Genomic DNA, 26205 nt, shown 5'->3' on the forward strand with positions numbered 1-26205 from the left:
AGCTTTTGAAAGCTTTACCGGACTCATTTGGTGCGCTAATGATGGAACAGTAAAGGACACAACATAGACAATTACAGAGCAAAAATGCTCTTTACACAAGGTACCCAGTTTTATTCAATTTGTGATCAAATGTTTCTTGTGAGTTTGCCGAAAATGTGTTGATCGTCTTCTTATTTCTTTACTGTCTACTTCACCGAACACGACATTCTTTGCTAACTATGCAACAGAGATATGAAGAATCGAAAGAAAAAAAAATGTTTTGTTAAACAATTGCAAGAGAACATAGTTTGGATGATAGCAGAAACCCCGTAAATATCCTTGATCCAACCATGACCAAACTTACCGATGATCTGGCCCCCGTTGGGGATTCGGAAAAGTTAAGCTTACTCATTCGCAACCCGCTACCCATGCCATGTACCGGAGAGTGAGGGCCACCAAACCACCAAAATCCCCAATGTCACACTACATTGCTCTTCTATTTTCCGTTTTGCTTACATATCACATCATTTGTAGCGAATATCCCTCTAATGTCCCGAGACACCAGTGGCGGAACAGAACCGCATTCCGCATGCCCAACTTACCCATTTCACCGGGTCGACCGTAATTTTCGCCGACCGTTGGTGCCGGTCGCCATTTCTTTAGCTCCTGTGGCCGGTACGTGCGGGGCATTGAACTGTCAGCATCATGGCTGCCTCCACCCCCGCCACCATAGCCGCCCGGGTCACCAAAGTTGTTCGAGTTCGTGTCAATCTCCTCCACATCGACGATGGGATCGTCGTCCTCGGGAGCCGCCGCTCGCCGTTGCTGCTGTGACTGTCGCGCTGCATGTGGTACCTGACATTTTGCGATAGAAATAAAAGAAATTAAAGAACATTAGTTCTAGATATGCTTAAGAGTTAAGAATATAAAATGCTACTGATACTGTTTTCGATTGAATCGACAATATGGAGAATAGAGCTTTAACGAAGCAAATAAAGATGATTTAAGAACATTTCATGAATCAAAGAGAAACGTTTTTATTACTCGGGAGTTTATAAATAACAGACGATTGTGGCTGAAATTAGACATAAACCACATGTGGCATGTCTTACCATGCATGAATGCACTTCGTTCAAGTTGCAAGATGAATCCTCCACAAGAAGCAGGTTATCAGCCACTTCTTAGCTAATACATTCCACAGGTGGAAGCGTGTGTGTGTGTATGTGTGTTTTTTTGCCAAATATCCACCACAGCACCATATTGCACCAGAAGCTTTTGAAGCGGTGTAACACATATAACCGCTATCATCAACATCTGCATTATGAAATTCTACAATTTACCACCGTGGTGCACACACTCGCTTGATTGCATATCAGGGCATATGCTGCGAGCAATTAGTAGGAACAATTTTAATGAAGTAATTAAGCAGTTAGCACTGTGGTAAATGAGGTTCGAACCAACGACGCTATTTATAGCATTAAACAGTTTTCCAGGTACCCATGAACACCTCTATTCAACGCTTCACATTAATGTGATATGATAATTGGCATTATTGGTATTCACATATTTATGTTTGTATTATGAAAAATCAGGAGCAAAAGTAACTAAAACCGATTTAGAAATGTTATTCTAAATTATGTGTTAATTAAAAGATTTTATTTTTCGTGCAATTACGCAATTAGAATTACGCAATTGCTATTTTATCTATAATAGATAGATATTAAGAACACTATCTATTATAGGTTAACGTTATTCAAATAAAACTTTTAGTAATAAATCCTCAAAACCTTGTACACTAAACTCCTGAGAGGATGCGATCCTTTTGGTACGGTTAATAAATAAATGTCTGCAAACAAAACCGAAACTTTCTCTTTCCATTTCTCTGCTGATGGCGAAATAGTTATATCCCAAGCTATCTCTCCATTGTTGGTTTGCAATGATTCGAGCTAAGATTTTGAGTTTAAAATGATTCTTATTCAAACTTTACATAAGCATCCTCGCTAAAACTTGTCTGCAGAACAATTTCCACTCGAACGAGATAAATAAAACGCATCGAGGGATGCATAATCTAAGCCCTGACCCTCTGTACATTTCGAGCTTTCCACGTATGAAAGTTCAACCAAATGACCAGCTCTGTCGGCTCTACTTCGTTTGCATAGCTTTTTACACATCTCTGGTTATCATCTGCATCGTTGCAACGTTCAACAGTAACGATGTAAGTGAATAAATAAATAATTTATCTACTTTACGCTCGGATACGAGGCACTTAATGCACATTTTTGAGGTTAGTTTTCATTGCACTGGCTGTCAGGGGTGTAATAAAAAGGAAAGACGTTCATATCATAGAGTTTTGAATAAGTTTTCCTTTTGTGTGTGTTCATATTGTCAATCAACAAAAAAACCAAGTGTGTGAAGCAGATCAGATTTTCTTGAAGTTTCATTATGATATTTCGAATTTGTTTATGTGCGAAACATTTTTTCAATAATCTCATACATTGTCATTTTTCGAAAACACCTTCACAGTAAGTGGAAAACAAATTCGAAAAGCTTAAAAGCTCTAGAAAACCGTGTAACACAGGTTAAAGTTTAATATCCTTTAAAATGTAAATAATCCCAGCATTTCTCTAGAACACAAGAAACAATATCCTAAAATAAAATATCTGTGGTTGATAGCAATTGTACCCGTTTCCGAACTTCTATAGAACCTGCTCAACAAAAAAAAAGTATTCACCTCACCTAGATTTCCGAATGCATCCGAGAATGCGGTACAATAAATTTACATGGAAATTTAATTTTCTTTGCCACGATATCCTGTCTTTTCTTAGTTCGTGGCTTTTTGCTACTATTATTTCCGATTTCGACGTTTTACACCGTTGGTTCTCTGTGCTCGGAATGGTTCTCACGATGCACGTGCACTTCTCCACATTTCTCATGGTAATCCCACAGCCATCTACAGGTGCAGAAAGCTTTGCCGGGTTACGCTAGATTCGTCACAGTTTGTGTAGCCTACAGCAAATAAATCAATGATCACGGAATCAAACATTCCACCTGCCAAGGAATTTCAATACAATTCGTGGAATAAGAAATTCAATTGTAGTGAGGAATTGCATTGTTGCAAAAAGCATCCCATCTAACCTGGGGTGCTGGGTGGGACAAATCCTTCTCGCTTGATAATATTTACACTAGACACATACGTAATTTCTCACGTACATTTATCCTTTCGAATAGTACTAGGTATCTCCATGAAAATCATTGCTTTTGTAACACCTTTACAGTGAACGTCATACACTCAGTGTACAAAAAGGACGACAGGCCGGACTGCGCTAATTTCCGAGTCATCACAATCCTGAATTCCAAATTCTGAAGTCCAAATTCTCTTCTGCAGACTTGCACCCCTGGCCACAGATTTCGTCGGAAGCTACCAAGCTGGATTTGTTGGAGGCAAATCGACCACCGACCAAATCTTTACTCTACGGCAGATCCTTCAGAAATGCCGAGAGCATCAAATCCCCACGCACCACCTGTTCATTGACTTTAAGGCGGCCTACGATACCATAGATCGGACCGAACTATGGAACACCATGCAGCAGTACGGATTCCCAGGGAAGCTGATATGGATGTTGAAGGCCACTATGGACAGGGTCTGAGACAAGAGGACGGACTCTCCTGTTTGCTGTTTAACATCGCTTTCGACATCCGGGACACGATTTTCACACGTTCTCTCCAATTTCTCGGCTTCGCGGATGACATCGACATTGCTCTAACCATGATAGAGCCCAACTCGGAAGCAGAGTATCAGTTGACACCGATCTTCGGACAACAACTGGATCTGGGAAATCCGAAGGCGAACTGTTCAGGGATATCGTGGAAAACGGGCTCCACATACTCCTGAGATCCAGAAGATTACAACAACGACAAGAAAATCTCTACGGATACGAGTCCTGGACTATGAACTCGCCGTTTTCGAACAGATGGAGTCGAACCTGTCGGAGGTCGGATGCAGCCGTGGATAGAGGACTGCAGCCCTAGACCTTCGCAATGTGTTCGACCATGAGAGCAGGCCAAGAAAATTTATTGTAAAATTTTCAAAAACAAGTTATACATAAAATTTAATCAAGCAACAAACATTTCATTATCATAAACGAACAATTACTTTCCCTGCTTATGATACTCACAAACACATAAACATTGAAATGGACTCTAATCACAGGAAAATATTTCAAAATGATAATTAACATCTAATTAAAGGATCGTGCCAATCTCATACTATTTCAACCTTGATTGACAAACAGCAACACCTATCACATAGCTCTCAGTTCATTGGGTGATTGCCGAAAATTGCTCAGTGCTTTGTGCAGTTACGCCGCGTACTGGTTCTAATAGACGAGCAGCACACGGTGCACCGTTGCACCATGGACAAATACACATCCCTTTATCGGAAGCCCATTTGCAAGCTACATGCAAAATCCTTTGCGGTATCGCTTTTCTATAGCAACCCACGGATTCATTTCGTTGCACCAAAAATGCCCAATCGACATAATGAGCAATTTGTTTAATCGCATTTCGCTGTCCCTTTAATCATGGGGTCTTGCATTGTTAGCTATCCGGTATCCATTTGAATCATGAGACAGCCGAGTGTTTGTGGAACAAAATGGGTCAATATTTAAAGTCAAATGGTTTGCTGATTTCCGCAAAGGGTCAAAAGCGGCGATAGAGGAGACGCTGCCTGAACGGAGGAGTTGGGTGTGGAAATAAATTAAATTTCTGAAATCACTAAAATGACAACCACGCTGTACGTTGCTTCAGCTGGCAGTTCAATTAATTAAAAGTAAGTGATTTAATTTCCCGCTACTATGACCATCAAGCGCATTTCATGACAGTGTTTAAATATAAAAGAATTCAATCACTTCCTTATTTGTGTTTCATTACGAAAAAAAATTTAATCAAGGAATTATTTTACTTCAATCGACGAGCAATCGAAAAGCATATAAATTAAACATAATTAGTTTAATAATACATATTAATGTTCATGTTTAACAAATTACGTTAGAATAGGTGATAGATACTGCCAGACACATCAATAAAATTAATTAATAATTTTATACACAATAAATTTAAATACGTTAATAAATAATGAAAAAAATTAATAAACTTCGATTATAAATTTAAATTTAAAGAATAATTACGTCAAACGTATCTCTTTTGTGCGATCTATACATTTTCTTCTTAAAGATAAATTAACGTTCACACATGTGACTAACGTTTCCCTTGTTTGATCCCGAAACGCCTTTGCCTCATCATCCTATTCAAAACCGACCACAAGACCATGATAAGAAGAGATTACGGCGGAACAGTGATAGGCCATTTCGGATCAGAACGTGTGAACTAGACCAAACACGGTAAAGTCGTGAAATTTACTAAGAAAACGAGGCGTTAACGCATCTTGTCAGCCCGACGGAGAAGCCGTTGCTGATTTAATAAATCCAATCTGCGAGAGGCAGGCATCACACGGACGACCTGTTCCATTTGCTTGTTGCTGTTTGCTAAAAGGCAAGAAAATGGTTGTGTTTCTAACGTAAAGCACACAATCATACCGTTTCAGTGGCATTTGCATGTTGTAGCGTTAAATTGAAGCTACTTTCAGTCGGAAATATTTCAGGTACTGCCGAGAAAGATCGGACTGCGTCTTAGTTGTGGGGCAAATTTTGTGCACTAGATAACGTTTATTTCCACATGAAACACATTCGCTTTGCGTTAGTTAAGATGCACAGGCATGGCAACTGAATGTACGATAATGCCACTCCGGCTGAGGCGTACGATGTGAAGCCAATGGCATTGCACCAGTGCAAAGGGACAATTTCGTAACAGTTACGTACAAACTCAATTGGTTAGTAAATCTTCATTAATTAGTTTACTGTGTGTAGATGCTTGTGCAGCCATCATAGGTTGATGAGATTAGAGTGCACTCCTGTGTGCTGTTCATGTGCTTATGTGCTTTGCATAGAGAAAGATTGATGGAGAATGTATAAATATAAATTTTGTTGCACAGCAGAATTTTAAACGATGCAGAATTTGACTTATTTGCAAAACCCATAAAACGACAAAGAACACAATATAATGGAGACAGAGAAACATAAGACAATAACTATGATTATTCAATAAATAATATCTCTCTCTCTCTCTCTGTCTCTCTCTTGTTGGCTTAACGACCCATAAGGTAATGCTGGCCATTCCTGGCTTACTGAACTTATTTTTACGGCGTAGCCAGATAATCAGTTCTTGCTACGGAGGGATGGTTAAAATGGGATTTGATATCCGGTCCTGTCGTGTAGAACCGGCGCCGTTTATCAGATACACCATCGGGCGCCCTTAATGTTTAATTTTAGATAATTAATTAGTAAAAATTAAAAATTTAAGTCTTTTGAAAATAATTTTTAATAAATATTAATTGCTTTTTTATTATTTTTTTTTAATATTTCAATAAGCTGTATTTTAATATTTTCTGCATACAATTGATATTGTCTTTTTTTTTGACACTACCTGTCGCTTTGAAAGTTCTTTGCTGTTGTTTTCTGGCTTTGATAAGGGGACTTGAACGGGCGAGGGATTTACTTATTTCGAACTGTGAAAAAAGGAGCAATAAATTTCATAAGCTCAACACAAGAAGTACTCATCACAAGAAAGAGAATTTACGCGATAGATTTAAAGGTTTGTAACAGATATAATAGAAAGAGTAATGAGCGAAAATGCACCACATTAGTAGTGTAGCGGAAATAGCGTTGATCTTTAATACCAGTGGTTCCCAACCTATGACCCGCGGACCACCTGTGGTTTCAAGCAATTTTACTTCATTTTACGATTTATTTCATTCTATTCTAGCTGTCAAACAAAGAAATTGTTAAAATTTATATATTTTTTACAAATAGTCCCCGAAAGACGCTATATCTGATGTACACAGATTTTGAAATTTTAGCTCTGTTATTTTATAGTTCTTACTTACATACACAAAAAGGAAAAAAAAGATTTCTAATTCCAATCAGTTTGTATTTGAAAATAAATAACTAACTTATCCTCTACTTAAAACTCAATTTTAAAATCTTAAAAGTTGGTCCATTTTTGTTAATGTTTACTATAAAAAAAAAATCGCCTTAAAAATGGAATACATTACGAAACCGTTCATAGACTGCACATGTGGACCGTAATGAGCATATGTTGAACAAAATGTGTCCGCGTTACTATACATTTTGGGGAGCACTGTTTTATACAACAGAACTTATACCAAATTCTTGTTCGACTATTTCCGTATATAATAATCAGTACTGCCAATAAAGGACAAAGAAAAAGATAAATATAGACGAATATCAAAGAGGTCGAGAAACAATTAAATTAAAAATGATTTAAAAAAAGCAACATTCTATAGCAGATAAATAAATGAGAAATACTTGAAATTACCTGATATACATGGTAATAAATAAAGTTTCCAGTGTCTATTGCATATCAAAACGCATTACGTATTGCATGTGCAAGCGATGCAATAGCCGTCCAATATCGTGTTGTACTCTGAAGCAACACGAATTATCGATTGAAATGCGGCAGCTGTTCATGGTGCAGTAATTGTTTCCGAGATGGAAATGCTGTACGCAATCCATCTGCTGTTGCACATACAGCACACAATTATCATTTTATGCACACTTGGGATTATTGTAACATTTAATTACTGTGCCAATAACTGAAACTTCCGCTTTTTTCATGTTACTGAACCCCTTAAAAATCCCTTAAACTCTGGATGGAGCTTTACATTTGAATGATAATAATGCTTAAAATCAATCAATCCTTTACAATGCGATTGGAACGAATGAAAGGTTAGTTAAAAACGAATGTAGAACAAAAGTGGTAGCACTACAAACGAGAGAAGATGTGCAATTTTGCATTAGTGCTGATATTATGCATGCAAAGTGGTACGCAAAAGGTTTTCTTTCTTCTCCATTGCATATCTTACGATGGAAAGGCATATAGATGGAATCTCGATCTTCTTCTCGTAGAACGTTTCATATATACGGCAAAGAAAAGGCACGTTTTGCATTCACTCTAGGCTCGCCTCTTTAACTATCATCATTGGCAAATTCGAACCCACAAACACAATAGTTCAATTTTGTGAAACGTTTAACACAAACAAAAGGCTTCCTTCCTTTGTGCAAGCCCAGAATCAAAAGCTGCTTTATCATACACTTCACAAGCAGTGACAGAGAGCGCTACCTGCTATAAAGCAAAACCCCGTTTTCTACCCTTATTTGATATCGCCGACCGACACTCTACAGCGCAAATGCAATCGTGTGCCATAACAAGCGTAGCGCATCCCTCTAGTCATCAAGCCACAATATTGACAATGATAAACAGTTGCATCAAAGCGCAGCATCCGAGTGTGCAAGAGCTCGATACATCGACCGAATATAGGATGGTTTGATTCATTTTGCATTCGTGGTTTCCGGTGTCCATCCGTCTTATGGAAAAATGCATACGCTCTATCGTTGAATGTTCCAACCAAATATTTTTTTTGTTTTAAAACTGTGTACAATAGTTGATCCAATATATTTCCCGTTTAAAATTCCATATATGTATAAATACACCTGTGTACATCGTTCCCGCCAACAGAGAAGCTTGTATCATCAGTACGCATTTCCTTCTCGAAACAGCACATTAGCGATTGGCTTCCTGTGTCACATTTACCACATCATACGAACAAACCCACCCATCACCCGGACATATTGTTGACTTTTTATCCTATTGTGAATCTTTTTTCAGCTGGTTCTGCGGTAACATCGCAGCAGTATGCCGACGGGTTTTGCTCCATAAAGCTGTTGTCCATCATAGTAAATGCGAGAAGTACGCGAAAAAGAGGATGTGCCATATTAATCCCTTCGATGCATTCTTCCCTTTTACGTATGCGCAATGAATGTGATATCGCTACCGGATGCCTATTATCCGCCGTGGGTTCGTACGTATTTCAATTAATTAGTCGGAAATATTGTTCGCGCTTTCCAAGTTTATAATCCCATCAATTATCGTTTGATGCTTTCCATTTCATTATTAATTTCTCGTTGTCTATTGTTCTTTATGTTTTTGTTTCCGTAAAACAAATCATTTATACTTCTTACGGCCCACGGAAGAACGGAGATGAAATAATTACATTTATTTTAGTACAAAATTGTTATCTGTTTAAAAGAATGTCTCTCTCTCTCTCTCTCTCTCTCTCTCTCTCTCTCTCTCTCTCTCTCTCTTTCTCTCTTGCTCTTTTTTTGACATAAAAATCTTACAGGTCATGCCAATTATTTCTGGCTTACTGGACTTATTTTTACCACGTAGTCCTTACTACGTGGGACGATCCGGATGAGATTTGATACCCGGTTCTATCGTGTGGAACCAGCGCCATTTAACACATACACCACAGGGCTGCCCCTAAAAAGGAAGTATATTACCGAATAATAAATAATTATACTAAACTTCTTTGAAGATAGTTTCCCCAAATTTAACGAATTAAAAAAATATCTTTTGAAACTTGCAACAATCTAACCCAAAAGCAAACAATCGGAATTGTGCACCGATAATGAAGTTTCTCACTTGAGAAAAAAAAACCAAAAGCATTTCTGGTATGTCGGCATAATCCCTAATGTACCGGTGGGTTTGGTTGAAACCGTGCAACACTGTTGCACCTACACATTTTCCTTACAAACAATATGTTTGTTGTACCTATGTACAAAACCATGTACACAAAAATGCTTAAAACATACTGCGCGACTGCAAAAAATGCTGATCCATTATAGTCAAAGGTTAGAATCGTAACACATACCGCACACAAGTGGAACACCGGCATCATCCCCAACGGTAGCATTAATTCCCACAAAACTTCCGCCATTACTATCGGAAGCAGCTCATCCCATTTTACTCACTTGTTCTCACACACACACCCATCGAACGACTTTTTGAGCCTTCGTTTATTCCTGTTTTTTTTTGTGCAGCATTTTTCTTCTTTTTTTTGGAGAAAAGTGTAAAAGCAAAGCATAAAGTACAGCTTTTTATCACTCATTAGGGAATTATCCCTTCCGCTGTGGGATTTTTTTTCGCTTTTCTTTTTGTGGGTTAAGCTTCGAATTTTGACCCAAAACACCGAGCTGAAAGAATGGAGAAAAGAAAGTGAACAAAACAAAACTGCACACAATGCCATTTTTGGGTTTTGAAAACTGATAAACCTTGCTGTTTCTCGTTTTGCTTGAAAGCAGCAAAGGAAAATGTGAAAGGTATGAGCAATATTGCAAATTTAAACTCCATTATGTGATTTCCGTGCAGCGGGTAGGTGATAACTACCCTCATTTTGGGACATAAAAGGATTCTCGTGTCTTCTTTGCTTTGGCCAAGGTGTTTACAGAGATCTTTTGCTCACAACTCACTTCAAGACTGCACAGTTACTGAGTTTGCTGCCCTGCATTTTATTGATATTTTAGTATTAGAAAATATATAAATTCTTACTAATAACCAAATCATACGAGCATAATGTCATAATCATCCATTATATTTCGACATTAGATCACATTTTTTGCATTTTCTAGTAGCGTGAAAAGGAAAGAAATAAAAAAATATGTTACCAGTGCAAAACACAACCCACCGTAAAATGAGCCCGTGAGAAGAAATGCTTTCATTGGTGAGAAAAGAGAGCTAAAGCGCTCTAAAAGACCCCCGGCAGCACTAGGGAACAGTGTCCGCTTTGATTACACGCAGCATCATCACCCTTCGTCGACTAACACCGTTTTGCTGAAGGGCTGTTAAGCAATATGCCGATGTAGAAAGATGATTTCCCATCGTAACGCTGCAGCAAACAGTAACCAAGGTTATGGACCTTGGTTTTGCTCTAGTTTCCATCTACTTCAATGTCGTTGCGCGTAACCTAATAAACCGACGCAAATGCAGTCTTCGGACTTCTATCTCTCAACATCACAGAAAATGAACAGAGAGAAGAATCCATCATTACATTGCAATTTCAATTTAGTTTTGATTAGTTAGACACCATAAAATATTGCAATGATTTTGTAACGAGAAAAAGTTCTGTATTTGTACAGTATTTGCAATTCTTGCACAGTTTTTATCGGAGATTCATTTCAAATAAGGAACTAGTAAATGCTTCTTTTTTGCTATAGTGTTACCATCGAATCGATATCAAGCATGGATGAAAGATAAAAAAAATCTCGATCAAAATGAAACCTTCCAACAGATGTAGCTGCGTAACCCAAACACATGGTAATTAATGAACTAAATAAACAAGATGTAATTATAAGCAAAACGTGCCTTTTCGTCGAATAGGCAAACACGTATTGTGTTTCAACAGAGTCCAGAATCAAAACAGAAGAAGAACAAGAGACACATTTCATCCCATACAATAACCCATAATAAAATATTGTCTTTTAGTAATATTAAATGCACTAAACATAGTTATTCTTTCTATACAAATAATAAACAAAATTTAATATACTTTGTAAGTTGAAAAAAGTGAAATGTATTGAACTTTAGAAATGGTTTTTTGAATAATAATTAAAAAGAAGTAAAGTAAGATTTATCAAACAGCTAATTTTAATGATCATGCACATATAATAACAATTTTGATATTTATACACTGTATCATTATTTTGCAGTTGATACGCCTCAGCATAAGGTCAAAGCGTCAAAAAAATGTCCACTTTTTACTGCTCCTGTTTTCCCACATTTTTTCCACAAAATGTGCTGAGGTCGAATTACTCATGATACTTAAAAAAGATGCTAGGGTTAAGATCGTTTGCCCTCTAATTCTTTCCCCTAGTGGCTAAAGTCTGAAACACGACCCCCCTCACTCACGGTCACTCATCTGCGTGTCAATTTTTCGTACAGGGTGGTTCGGAGACTATGCAATGTGGCCTGAATTTGATTTTTTTTTACAATTACTATTAAATTGTAAGGAGGTTTTCGCATAGTGAAAAGTGATTTATTCATCGAGGAACCAAGTTCCATACGCTGTTTGTGAAACCGTAAAATTTTCCTCATTTTTGGCCCAACTTTGCCCCATAGCTCCGCCGGTATCCAAGATATCGCCAAACTTTCTTCTGGCCATGGCTAGAAGGCACTTGTGGCTACATTTCGTCCATGCACCACTAATCGCTACCATGTCTGTGGCCGGAGCTATTCGCGAAAGCTCCAACGGATCGCCAATCTTTGACCTGTGGTCGATAGATGGCACCAATTGCTACATTTTCTTCTTCGACGGCCAAGCCCTCAGGTGTCTGTGTCTCGAAACATAATTAAAAAACACGCAACCGATTTCGAACCACCCTGCACGAAAAAAAGTCACTCAAATGAGTGCCCGTGAGTGGGGGGGGGGTCGTGTTTCAGACTTTAGCCCAAATTATTGAATAGCTTCATTGAAAGATCACCCCAGTTTGAAGAACCCTGCCGTAGAAGAAAGAAGGGTTTTTATAGGAATTTTTAATTTCAAGTTTGTATTTTTAAAGAACTTGATTGCCGTTCACTTACTATCCTGTATGTATCTTTTTCTGTGGTATAAAAAACTGGAAAAGTCTTGGCCTGCCATTTTGATTAATTTTACTTTATTTCGCGGAAGCAAGATTCCCTGCGTAACGATGGTAAGGTCTAGGATGAAATTTTGTACCTTGCCTGTCGTGTAAGACGGCCACCAACGTGTACTTAAAGTACTTACAATTGTACTATATTGAATACAACGTGTTTGATCCTAAAATCTTAAAAATATAATATTAATCCTAAGCGTAATTTACCTTAACACTAGAACTGCTCGAGGACTCCAAAACTCATAAACAACTAGAGTTTTGCATTATACGTGCTAAGTTCATCTGCCCCGTCAACCTTCATAGGCATTTATTCAACCTTCTTTTCTACAGAAACATCAATGGAAAACTTCACCAAAAAACGGCCACCTTCGTAACAGTTTATGGCTACATTTCCCACGTAATTTACGAACAAAAACTTTTTTCAAACAGACCAAATTACATCATAACGATGAAGAAAGGATCTGTGTGATTTGCTTAGTTTGCTCATTTCGAAAACTGACACCACGCACACGAAGGACAATGGGGAAAAAAGGAACCCAACATAACAATTGAAGCATAATGGACACGAATAATGAAACATTTGGTGCGTTTCGAAACATAAATTTCCATAGGCACTTGGTGCCGGGAAAAAAAATCCGACAAAATGCTGACTATAGTGGGACAGGAAGTTCTTTTGAAAAACATTTATTCTCATATTGTAAGCATACGGAGCGTTTGTTGTTAAACAAAAAGTTACTACAGTAATATAACCACAAAACAATATTGAGATATTTAATAAATAGTTTATATGTTGTAGATAGTTTATATTGAAGATACATACTTGTTATGTAATGTCTGACCTTCTGTTTTACAGCATTAGACAAATTAAAATCTTTTTGTACCAAAACTAGCTATTGCATAAAATAATTCCAAAATATTGCGATACCAAAGAAGAAATATTGCGAAATTTATGAAGCTGAGCATTTCAATTCCTCTCAGCAGCATTTTCATCAGCAAATCCATTCTAATAGGCCTGATCACTAAATAAATGTTTATTGTAATGGAAGCGCAATGACATTTGCAGCATACTTTTGCGAACGCTAGCGAACGATAAAATGAAATTGTCGCGTTTACGCCTAAGAGCTTTTCGGCCATCATTTCATCCCACTTTCCAGCGGCAATGTGCAGCAATTGACGTGCCCGTCTTGCGATCTAAAGTCACATTTGAATTGCTTACGGAAGAAATCAAAAAGGGAAGAAACCTTTCTCAAGAATCTGACAAAACACTTTTCACTTTTCCATGGCCACATTTCACTCACGACACGCTGTGACGCGGCGGCGGTGGTTGGTGCAAAAAAGGCATCTTTTATAGTCGAATGAAATGAAAATCGAACCAAATAAATCTTCCACCACGCGCGTATCTCACTTCCGAACGGCATCCACCGATCAACCGGGAAACATTTACTCAGCAAATGGCGGAATCGTCCCGCAAGTGAAAAGCAATCGAGCAACAAATAAAAACCGCGCCATACTCGGCTGCGCACTGCGCGCTGATGCCAAGAAGTTTTATGGTGATAAATTTTATTTAAAAAGATGAATGGTTTTTGCGTACGTACACGGTGGTTCCCGTTTTGGGCTCTACCAGCGCGCGCGACTCATCAATGAAGGAAGAAATTGAAATAAAATTGTTACAGCCCGCAGCTGGTGAAAGGCAAATAAAAATGTTTAACGTGCTCCAATGTGTAGTAACCTCCTCCCCGGGGGGAATTTCTACAGCTTAGAATGATGAACGGAATTATTATTATGGTTGAGGGATGGGTCGCGCAAAAGGCTTGTGTCGATACATTTTTAATGTTTGCTTTCAATCTTACTGTGAAAATAACATAAAATCAACACAGGCTATCGTGTTTTATGATTCGTACATGTTAAGATATAACTTATGCGTGATGTTGCTACGAAATTGTCGCCCGTGATGATATTTCGGAATTGTCGGAAATGATTTTTCCACATTGTGATTAATTTAATTTACAAAATCAGAATCAGGATAAAATTCCGTTTTTCGAATGGTATTCTGGATGGTCTTTTTTTAACGTTTTCAAATTCCATCAGTTGCAATTAAAATAATTATACTAATCAGCACAAATATTATTTTGAACTTTAAATCTAAGACTCACTTTAAGTCTAATCAAACAAAATATTTTTTTTAATCGGATTAGTTCTGTTCCTGAAGAGAATGTTAAATTAAAGACACAGTATAACAAAATTCTTCAGCCTCGTGATGTGACAATTGCAACGATATTTTTAAGATGGCTTCAGTGTTTAGAGTGTGGAAAATTGTCAGAAATTGAAATGAGGAAAAATAAACGATTTACACAACCTGCTGCCCAATTCCCCATCTACCAACGATCTCATTTATTTTCAGCCCATCATAACACAACTTGACTCGCATTAACAGTTGTGTTTTTCTTCAGAACAGCTACGCCAGATTCCACAAGTATAATAGAAAAGCACGCCGGGTATTCCGTTGACTGCAAGGACTCAAGTATGAGAAAATGAATTTCACAACATTTTCGCTCTTTAATTTACTTTTCCCTTACACCACACCATTCACATGTGCATTCGTTTTTTCACTTTTGCGTATCCTTGGGTTGTTCCGTTGTTCATGATTCGTTCGGTGTGTTTGGGAGAAATTAGTGGGAATGTCCAGAGAAAAAAAAGCTTTTTGCTGAACTTTTTCTTTTAATCAAATCTTTTATGGTTTAATTTTTCAAGTCACTTCTATTGTACAGGTCGCTCGTCTTCTCAGTTTTTAACGCATCGCTTGTATATTTTATCGTACATTGAAACGTTTTTAATTTGAATACCAGTATCAGGCGAACGGTAGGTAGGCGACCGGAAGAGAATTATTTAAGATCATATTTTAATGAATAATTACCTTGGAAAAGGTAATACTCGCACGCATATATAATTTTTTTTACGTTTCATCGGGATACAGGATTGGCGTATTAGGGGACTTCTGCAGCAAACCAAGCAGACCGCATAATAAGTAAGTAACTTCCAAGGTCAGAGACAATGTCAGAGAAGGTAATTTGACCGTCAACATGAAAAGTTTATTAAATTGTCATTCGCTCGTCGTCTTGTTATCCTAGAAAGAACAAAACATTAAAGCTAATCTCAGGTGGTAGATGAAAAAAAATTAAACTCATATTAAATGGACAAACAACGTCGAAAGAATGTTGGGAAATATCAAAGAAAACATTTTTTTAAAGCAGTAAGCAGTAATTTTTATTGTGAAATTTTTATTTCAACGAAAAAATAAAAAAAAATCTGAAGTATATTTCAAATAGAAAACCAAATGAAATGCAATATTATGTAGAAAAATCATTCCAAAAATCTTGTCTAAAACATGTATGCAAATAAAATATTGGCAGGATAAGTAAAACGTCGAGTTAGATAAGAAACGATAAGTTCGATAAGTTCTGTTAGTTGTCAGTTGATAAGTGCCAGGGGCGCTCAACTTAAAACTTATTAAACGGGTCAACCGAGAACTCTCCTCCAAAACTAAACGAAAGAAAAGTTATCGAAAAACTGTGAGTTTGTATAACCTTTTTTGTTTCCATTAACTGAGAACCTTAACAGATTCTAATAACATCTTCAAATGAGTGATGTTTTATATCAACTGTATGCCTTATTGCAAGGAGTGGAATATTAAAGAAAAACGTGAAAACGTGAATCCAGCAGATCTAAAAACATTTAAAATATCCCAGATAGAAACGACGCTATGTCATGAAAAAAAGGAAAAAAACATAAAACAAATTACCATCTTCTTTAGTTAAATTGTACATCAAAAAAGGGTCAAATCTAAAATTATGTTTTAATCTTTACTTGTACCACACGTACCCAGCATACTCAACCCTTGATCGGTTCGAAACAAAATCCAATTCTACGAATAATGTTGTGTTAACACTAGAACCGCCGAACTTTTCAACCTTACTAGAACCGCCATATGGGACAATTTTGTCCCATACGTTATGTATACATATTTAGACATATTAAATTATTACCTAAGGGTTTTTGGTGGTTAAATAACTAATAGGCATCACAATTAGCAATAACAAAGCTTTATTAGCAACTTAATCAATAATAAAAAGTATTCAAAACAAAGCGACCAAGCAAGCCGGCAAGTCGAAGTGCTTATATAGACTAGTCGATTGATGACAGCGAAAAATTAAGCTCGAAGTAAACAAAAGTAAAAGCACGTATGTAGTTGAATACTTTCGCGCACTTTTACTGTTCTATTCTTATTGACATCCCTTGACATCCTATTGACGACACATCCGTCACTCGTTGGCAGCAGGGATACCAGGCGTCACAACGTATTTTGCCTATGGGACAAAAATGTCCCATATGGCGGTTCTAGGTTGGAAATGATTTTTTTAAAGTACCATATGGAATACAAAATTTTTTATAAGTGCATTCGAAAGATAGTTTAAAATAAATAAATGTCAAAAAAATTCAAAGGGTTATCACGACGGCAAGCGGAATAACACACCTTTTTCGAGTGCGATGGGACAAAAAAGTCCCATTGGCGGTTCTAGTGTTAACGCCCAAATGCAATCTGTACAACGATGATAAATTTCATTATTTTATTTCCATGTATCATACTTTTCGCTCTCTACATCTTTTCTTTGGAGATCTTTTGTTTCTTAGCAGCGATGTCAAAATTTGTAATAACATTCAAAGGATGACTGGACGGACAGATTGATGGATGCGCTTTAGTGACAACTAGACTACCGCTCCTTGGAGACACCGTAAAGATACCTTCGGGAAATATTGTCACGCCTGCATTGAAGTATGATTCCAGCTAAAACGCACACAAAAATACGAATAAAATGAATTTTATAATTTCTAGTTCTTAAATCGTACGACATGCTAACTTACATAGAGCACCATACTGTAGCCACGGTGTTTCACGTGTGAACCATTGTAGCCATTCTCGCCTGCTTCCCGCACGGCCACGTTGAACAAATTTGGAACGACAGTTTGTAGACGGCGACGAACACTTGGTTCGACTTGACGCGTTTCGTTTGCGTGCTTTACTTCGGCCTGCGTCAGAAAATCATGATACATATCCACGACGAATGGTATACGATTCACCTGCTCTTGCTTAAGCGGTCCTACAATGTAGTACGGGTTGCCACCCAAATTGGTGTACATGCAACGTAATTTAATTTCATAGACAGCAGCACGAGGCTTTATTTGACCACACATTGGATCCATCTCTTCCAGAACCTGTTGGAAGTCTCGGGCAGAACTGTTTTGAATCTGTTCAATATCCTTCCAGTCTTTACCCAACGCCTGCAGCCCTTGCATGATGCGCATTGTTTCGCGGAAAAACGTCATCGGGTTTTGATCCGCTTTACTGTTCTGCAGGGCCTTTAAATCATCACGCAACTGCTTGAACTTTTCAATATGGCCGTGTAGGGTACCAGTTAGAGGCGTAATGTCGGGAAGGGGCAACTTTTGATCAGCTTTGAATAGCTTTTTATCTTTTCCGTAACATTCCTCTATATAGCAGAGTAACACTAATATAGAAATTAGACACTGAATGGTAAACCGGTGGCAGAACATGGTAGAAAGCACGAACGAACGCACGATGTCTTGAAGACCCAATACTTAACTAATCTGCAACTCTCAGTAAAATGGCCGTAAACCTAGTTTCCACAAGTCGTTGAGTAATGAACTCTGTACCGTATTGGTTCGAAGAATTCATCCAAAACTTAACACATATGATGTTCCTCTCTGATTGTATTGGTAATAACAGATTATTTAAACAAGTGCATCCGATTGTTCCAATTCCACCAACCGACATCAGACTTTTGTCGAATCCTAAAGACGACACGTCAGTTTAGGAAGTGGTGCTTCATCTCAAGAAGAAGTGAAATTTAAGAAGTTTACTGTTGACTATAATTGGTACTGCAGTGGAATATTAGTATAAACTGTTCTTTTTAAGAAGTCAATAGACAAAACAAAGAAAACTGATATTAAATACAAATAACCTAAACGATGTACAAGTTTTAGATAAGTCTCAAGTTGTAGAGTGCGTTACTATGTGCTTTAGGCGTATACATATATTGCAATTTGATTCAATGTGTTTATTAGTATTTTGTACTAAGTAATAAAACTGTGATTACATCAAAGCCTTCCGCCATTATAATTTCACCTTCAATTATTCATTAGTAGTGTTAATGTGACACAGTGAATGATGCAATGCCCAGAGATTTTGTAAGTACTTTCATACTGCTGTTTATAAACATGGTGCGACATAACATTGCAATTAAAAATGCAGCCGTGCATATGCTAACCTGGGCGCAATAAATTAGTGTCCATAACATCAAAAATTCATCATCAAATCATTCACAAAACATCATCGAAGGGCAACCAACTCGAAACGGAGTTAATTAAGCAACTACAAAGCAACCACAAAGCTAGTACATTCCTCGGCAGCGCGGTGAAAAACGATTCATTTATAATAAATCGCATACTGGACCCGCTAACCACTAAATTCCATATGACACACAACGGACTTAGTTTGGTCATCGAGGATATCACTAGAATTGTTGAGATTTTATTGTACAATAAATATTTTACATAAATGTGAGTAAATGCTGTTACAAGTCTATGATATTGAAATGAATACCAAATTTGTATAACAGAATATATTTTGGAAATTGTTTGCTATTAATTACACATTATTAGATTTGGGATTAAATAGTCCTAAGGTAGTTGAAATAATGATTTTTACATTTATATTCTGTAGTACGATCTCCAATAAACAATAAAGTATATTCCAACTCCAATGCTTATTATGTGAGTTATGTGTAACACATTCAGACTTTTCTAGTAACATATTGAAAAAAATTTCTTCCAACTATTAAAAACACTTTTTTCGTCATCCAGAAGGAAAAAAAAGTAGCAATACAACACAAACGCGATAATATCTATTTTGGCACGGTAATTTATACTCACACAAGTCCACAATACCATCCAAGCTCAGCGAAGCATAGCCCATTTACTGCCATTTAAAATCCATTTTCATCACTCGAATTAATCGCCCATTCGATCAGGTGCAATTGTAGCATCGGAAAACCACGGTAAAAAGTAAATTTTTTTTTTCAACAATGCTATTCTATACCGATATTACAATCCACCCACCATTTTTGGTGTTGTTACTGCTCGGCATGTATACATCTTACACTCTGGGCCGTAAGTCAATCGAGTTAATGCTGTGGAATAATCAACGATCATGATGATGCTTATCGGTAATCGAAAAGACGAAACGAAAGAGCAAGTGAAACGTTTAAGATGGTGTTGCGGCTCAACAATAAAATTTACCATTTTATTTTCCATCATTCAATCATCCATCATTTTTTGCAATGATTGTTCTTTTTGTAGGATTATTGAACGGCTCAGAAATTATTAGATCGCTGCCCCTACGCCAACTTGCAGAACAATATTAGGAAAAAAATTGAGCAAATCTGCTTTGTCGTTCAATCTCCATTTTTAAAACACATGCAAAAAAACACATGCATATTTCATATGAATTCTTAAATATTTTTAATTGTTTTTAGTATACTAAACTATCCATAGAACCAACATTTTTCTTTAATTCCTATTGCTATACATTCCACAAATATTTCCGTTACCAATTAAAAGGAGAAAGTTTTAATCGAAGAGTAGACACCACCAACATCTCAATTTCAAAAGTTCCTATTCTAACGCAGAATTGTGTTGTTTGATTGTCTAAAGCATGAGCTTATACCACTGAGTTTCTGTTTTGCTTGCATTTCTATTTCTGAAAATGCACTAGTTCCACTTTTTCTTCCTCAAACTGCTTCAAATTGCACAATAAGTCAGGGAAAGCATGAAGCTCGCACTTTTTTTTTGAATACGTAGAAGAGAATTGCAATTTTCATCGCAATTTAAGTACTCGAAACAAGAGTTTAGCATCTCGTCTTTCACTACACGATCTCCATGTCTAGTTAACGCACATCCTCCTACCGATGGTCAGCAATAGCTGCCACACACTTAATGGTCATCCCCATCGTCTTCTCAACTTGACGCCTTAACTGTGCAATGCACGAATAGGGAAAACAGCTGGGGAAAAGTTTTGATTGAATTTTTGTCTACTCTCAGCCAACACACCATTGTACACTCGATTCAACCAAGCATCGAGGTACAGCCGCCGGTGACATCTGGCGGGAAATGAACTGAACCCAGGGACAGTGCAGTGGGAGTTAAAAACCTAGGAAAACGGCAATCATGGGAAAGAAAAGAAGGTGAATTAAACGAAACATTGTTTCCCCGACCGCATCTCGTTCGGTCCACGTTGCCCAATTTTCAATAGCGAAGGTGAAAGGCAGGAAAAACTTCACTCATTTTGTCTGATCGCGCGACACCATTTGCAAACCTCCATCCAACCGGCCTTGAACGGATGGACGGGAGAGATGGAGGTTTTTGCAATGAGAAACAAGATGAACTTTATGAAGCAAATCCAATTTGCAACCCGTTGATGGTAATTGACAATCACCCGAACGATATTTCAGAGTAAATTTGTCAGAAAAAGGGTGAACTGCTAGGGTGTTGGTGTTGGTTTGCTCTCCAACGGACCGCATCCCCCCTTGGAAAGTGTTGCTTTTTAAAGGACAAGAACGAATGAATATAAAACTTTTCGCATCCCGCAATTTCTAGGCATTGGTACTAATTAAAGAATACGATCTTGTTAATTAAGAAGTAGCCTTTAAGATACCTTGCATTGCCCGCATTTTGTGAATATTAAAAATGGGTTTGATGTCAAAAGTATTTCGGAATAAAGCGACTAAATGGTGGTTAGTGGTTTTAATTTTTTAATGATATTAATAATACCATCTATTTGTTGTTATTCATTTGCTAGAACTTGAGTAAGTAATTAAAGAGCAAACAAGTACTCTTTTATGTTGTATATGCATTCAATGTCAAAATGACATTTGAATACAAAGGACAATTGACAATTAGCACTTAAATTTAATTTACAATAAAAAAAAATGTTTGCAAACTTAAAAAAATCAATCTAAGTCTGTCGCAATCATGCGTTTTCATTTTAATCGACTAAATTATTAGTTGACAGTATTATTACCGCTAGGAGTTGGCGATGGCTGAGATAAAACCATCGTACATTATAACGTTCATTAGGATTTTAAATCATGCATCACTTCATCATGGTTACGGAAGACTGTGTCGAACCGTTCCATTCAAAGTAAACCACATCGTCGAGTTTTTTTTTCTTTTCGCCGGATAAAGCGTCTTACTGTAATCGTGCCATCGGAACGGAACCAATTTACGATCAATTTATGATGGTGGTATGAGCATTTTGCACCAAAGGCAGCTGGGCACTGGGGCGAACTGGGTTCGAAATAAAGCACATAAAATAATCACCAGCCGTGCCCAACCTATCATAATAAAATACTTTTAATCTTATCATCTGCCAAGAACAACCAATACCGGCACAAGACAAACGAATAATTGATACCATCTTTTGTGGAGTTTCTTTTGACAAGACAAGTCTTCTTACATTGCCTAATCAGTGGAACATCTATCATTTCCTCCTTGTTAAAAATTATTATCACTTTCCTAAAAAGTGGTGCGGTACGGTTTGATCAGAGGAAACAAAATATTTTGAGTCTTTGCGTCATTCCGTAAAAATACTTAGGTAATTGTTTAATGATATAATGAAATTTTAATTTGTGTTAATTTTATGTTTAATGTGTGTAGAAAATATACCAACATCAATGTAATATATTTTTGTCTACAATAATTTATTTGACATATTTTTGTTATTATCAGACACGACCTTCTCGGCATCTTTACTAATAAAAGAAAAATTACTTAACTTCCAGAACAAAAAAAATATAAACAATAACCAAAAACCTGTTGTGTCAAATCATTGTCCAACAATTTAACTAGCCTCAGTGAAGGATTCATTTCCAACAAGTGCAAAAAATTTGCTTATATCGCCTGTTATTCCGTCTGTTTTTCTTTAAAAAGGACTTTTCTTTACTTCCTTCTTCACCATCACAAATGATAAAAGGAAGATGGTGCTAGAGATTCATTTTGATCGTCTGTCTCACCTGACCAAACCTGAATGACAAAGGACGGACTTCTGCTCGCCCTTCTTTTCCCTGCACCGTGGCATTTGTTTATCCGCCTCTCTCTCTACCAGGGTTTTCCGTTTTTTTAATCTTTTCGTTTAATGTTTTACAACGAACGTGGTTAACAAGGTGCAGGGGCAGTGTTCTTTTATGGTGTGGGTGCCAAAAATTATCATAATTTACTCGCTACCCCGCTACTAACGCTAACTGTGTTCTCGCGGTTGTTGTTTGTAGCCTGATTGTTCTCGAGGTTTGTAACACAAGAGCTGTGTGTACGATTTCATTGCAGCAAAGTTAAGGAACGCAGCGCAGGTGTAAAGGATGCGAGTTTGTCATTTTATCTCAAGGCACCTTCGAGCGGAAATTTATGCTTTTTATCTGCACAAAAACCATAACCCAGCGGGCCGCAACCTGGCTGTTTTAGAAGTTACGAGTACAATGTCACTCCATGTAAAAAAGGGGGGGAATACAACATAAAGGACCCCCCAAGAGTGTATTCGTTTGCTTTGTCCTTTTTCTTATGAGCAAAGATGGAGGAAAGATAAATACGAGATGGACCACATTCCGGTTGAAGCATTCTAACGGTCGAGCTTCTGTATTTTAATCATCTGTGAGTAATAGGGCGCAATTATGATATTATTGAAATATTATTACCATTATCAGCAGATGTAGAGTGTGAGCTTGTCGTTATGTTTATGTTATAAAGTAACAAAAAGTGCAAAAAAATTACACGACTCGCTTTGTTCGTATCATTTATATTGTGTTTATGTTCCTTGGAGATAAATAGACATTAATTTTTTTTTAGAAAACCTAAGAAAATGGCACTTGGGAAAGTAGACAATTTAGTACAAATTGTAAACATTTGATTAATGCTTCAATTTATAATGATTTAAATTAGAAAACTAAAACTTAACAAGAAAGTCATTCGCCAAACATTCGAGTAAATGTCAATTCTATTTTTTTTTTTTTTTTTTGCTCGGTTAGAACGGCCTGGCCGTATCAAGACTTATTTTACCACGTAGCCGGATAATCAGTCCTTGGTACGGGGTGACGGTCCGGATGGGATTTGAACCCGGTCCGGCCGTGTGGACTGGCGCCGTTTATCACATGCACCACCGGGCCGCCCCGGGCCTTAATATATTTAGAGTATATCAAACATGAATTGATTTTGCAAAACAACTTTGAAATATATGTTTGTGTTGACAGTTGTCGTACAGATGATCGAAGTATTTATTAATAAAATAATTGAAGCTTAATTTCACGAACCAAGTTGGCTTCTAGAAAAAAAATAGTTACGGCCAAGATGGCCAAAAAATTTATATAAAAAGCAGATAGCGGATAAGCCACTAGACGCCTACACGACAACAAACTGGTTGAAAGTTTCATTGATCGCCTTCAATTCAATCATAATACAGTCATTTTACAGCATTTTATTCATTAATAATAAACGGGATCGGCCCACTACATTTTATTGTTCCGTTTTTCAATGCTTCAGTCCGGTATTGCAATACCAAGTGCGAACCTTAACATTTATAATGCAAACGCACATAAACTCATGTTAATGCCATGATTTTGAAAGCAAAGCTTAAGCTGACGCTATAATAACCATCACTGCTATGCATTTTTATCATTCCACCCGCAGGTGGAACCAACCACACCGGCACTGCTGTTTGACGCAGCAAAATCCTTCCTGTTTCGATGGACTCGAGGCAGTTAAGAAGCCATGTCAACTCAAGCCAACAAACGCCATGGTGAGCGAACGAATCCTGCAGGCGAACGTTAATGGCCAATGCACACTGCTCAACGCTCAACAGTGTGCACTTCGGTGAATTATGCATTCACTGTACGTTTATGTACCTTTATTTCCGCACTAATTAAAAGGCAAAACATTTGCGTCTCTATTTGCCACACCACCCACGGGCAGGGTCCGGTGGTACGGTAATGCGCGGGATGCATTTTGCGTCAAGTGCAGTCGCAATAACTTGATTACGCGACCAGCAAAGCACGACCAAAAACACAGCCAACCAGTCAGGAGCCAGTGGGTGCAACAGTTCATTCTCGAGTGTCCTTTTGAACTTGCAGCCCAAATCCCTCTAGCTACGCAGGGTTCATACATTATGAGGCTTAAGGTACCTTATTGAGCATATGCTGAACGGACGAAACACACAACGGCACCGACAAACTATGTGAAAGCATAATATGTTGCAATTGTACCTTCATTCATCTTCACCTTTTCTTTTTATAAATGATTCCAACACCTTTCTAGAGTGTTTCTTTTTGCTATTTCGCATAATAAAATATGAACTATTTAATTATTTCTCATTCGCCGGTTACTTTTAATTAACACAACCGGTAAGTTATAAATGTGTTCCGCTATAAACGTTCTGTCAGGAAGGCAAAATTGTTTGTGATTGTATTATAGTTTTTTTGTAAACTACAAGCAAACCGATTTAGCGAATTAAACAAAAAAAACATTAAATAAAAAAACAAAAGTTTTATGTTATTCTAAAAAAATTAGCAATTTACTGTTTAATATAGCAATTTTATTTAAATACTATAATTTTAATAGAAGATAAAAACTTATTTTTGAAAAGAAAACAAAATTTAGATACAAAATTGCAACAACATCTACAAATAAATAAACTGCTGGCAATGAAAAGGTTTCTTTGCAAAATAAAGTAAAACAAAAAACAACCAGCTGACGTATCCTTCCCACTCATAATTTATGCTAATGAAGTCAGGGACTTCTTTTGAACCGTAACCTTTCTTTGGCGCGTGAAGCCCACTCATACAACTCTATCTGAATCAACATTTACTGCAGCAGCCGCTCGTGCCACCCGGACAGAGTTATTATTATTATTACAGTGTTGCCTGGCGTAACCGCAACGAGATTTCATTCTACAACAGTCGATCTTAACGCAACAAGGACATTGTGTGCAAGGACAATTTTGCTTAAAATGATTCTTGTACATTTTACCGTTTTATATTCTTTATTATGCTTGCACAAACATTCTTTAAGTAAATTTACATCCCGCGGCAGTTGTTGCGCAACTGTTTTAATTCATAGATTCTTAACAATTTCATCCTTCTCATCACTCATTCGGACAAAAGGTTGTGGGAAAATAATTTCTTAAAAAAAATTAAAAACTGAAAATTTTACCACAGTTACATGTAATGAAATATAAATCTTGGGAATTAAATCTGTTCATAGTTTTGATTAAAAAAGTGTTTAAAAACTTTGCAGTTAAGCCCTTTCTATGAGGTATTGCCATTTAGATAAAGTTCGATCCACGAACAATTATTAGCACAAAGGGTTATTAGCAATCATTAACTACAAAGTAAAATATACCCGTATACTTAAAGAAATATCTTTTTGTAATATAAACTCATAATTATTAGCAAAAAGGAGATGTTTCTATTACACTTGCTCTTCACTTCGTCTGGGTTGAGTCCGG

The 26205-nt window shown here is 37.1% G+C and overlaps 2 protein-coding genes across 7 annotated transcripts in view; both read right to left on the reverse strand.

The window, feature by feature from the left end:
- Positions 1-26205, reverse strand: part of LOC125763227 (polypeptide N-acetylgalactosaminyltransferase 5) — an 81069-nt gene that overhangs the window by 17610 nt on the left and 37254 nt on the right. For all 6 annotated transcript variants that reach the window (XM_049426096.1, XM_049426093.1, XM_049426092.1 and 3 more), the window contains exon 3: positions 582-834. In XM_049426096.1, coding sequence (XP_049282053.1) covers positions 582-834 — 253 coding nt within the window. The remainder of the gene's footprint in view (positions 1-581; positions 835-26205) is intronic.
- LOC125763235 (uncharacterized) lies at positions 17185-18580 on the reverse strand. The gene is made up of 2 exons (XM_049426104.1): positions 17505-18580; positions 17185-17427 (listed from the first exon to the last, which is right to left on the reverse strand). The coding sequence occupies exons 1-2, from the start codon at positions 18192-18194 to the stop codon at positions 17239-17241; spliced, it is 879 nt and encodes a 292-aa protein (XP_049282061.1). The 5' UTR covers positions 18195-18580; the 3' UTR covers positions 17185-17238.

This window comes from Anopheles funestus, chromosome 2RL (genome assembly GCF_943734845.2).
Source record: "Anopheles funestus chromosome 2RL, idAnoFuneDA-416_04, whole genome shotgun sequence".
In the NCBI taxonomy this organism is placed as follows: Eukaryota; Metazoa; Arthropoda; class Insecta; order Diptera; family Culicidae; genus Anopheles; species Anopheles funestus.

What these genes read in the sequence shown, in the direction of transcription:
- LOC125763235 (XM_049426104.1), bottom strand. Translation starts at nt 18,194, where the DNA reads ATGTTCTGCCACCGGTTTACCATTCAGTGTCTAATTTCTATATTAGTG. An exon ending in GCTACAGTATGGTGCTCTAT is followed by an intron (nt 17,428 to 17,504) that starts GTAAGTTAGCAT and finishes TGTGCGTTTTAG; the next exon opens with CTGGAATCATACTTCAATGC.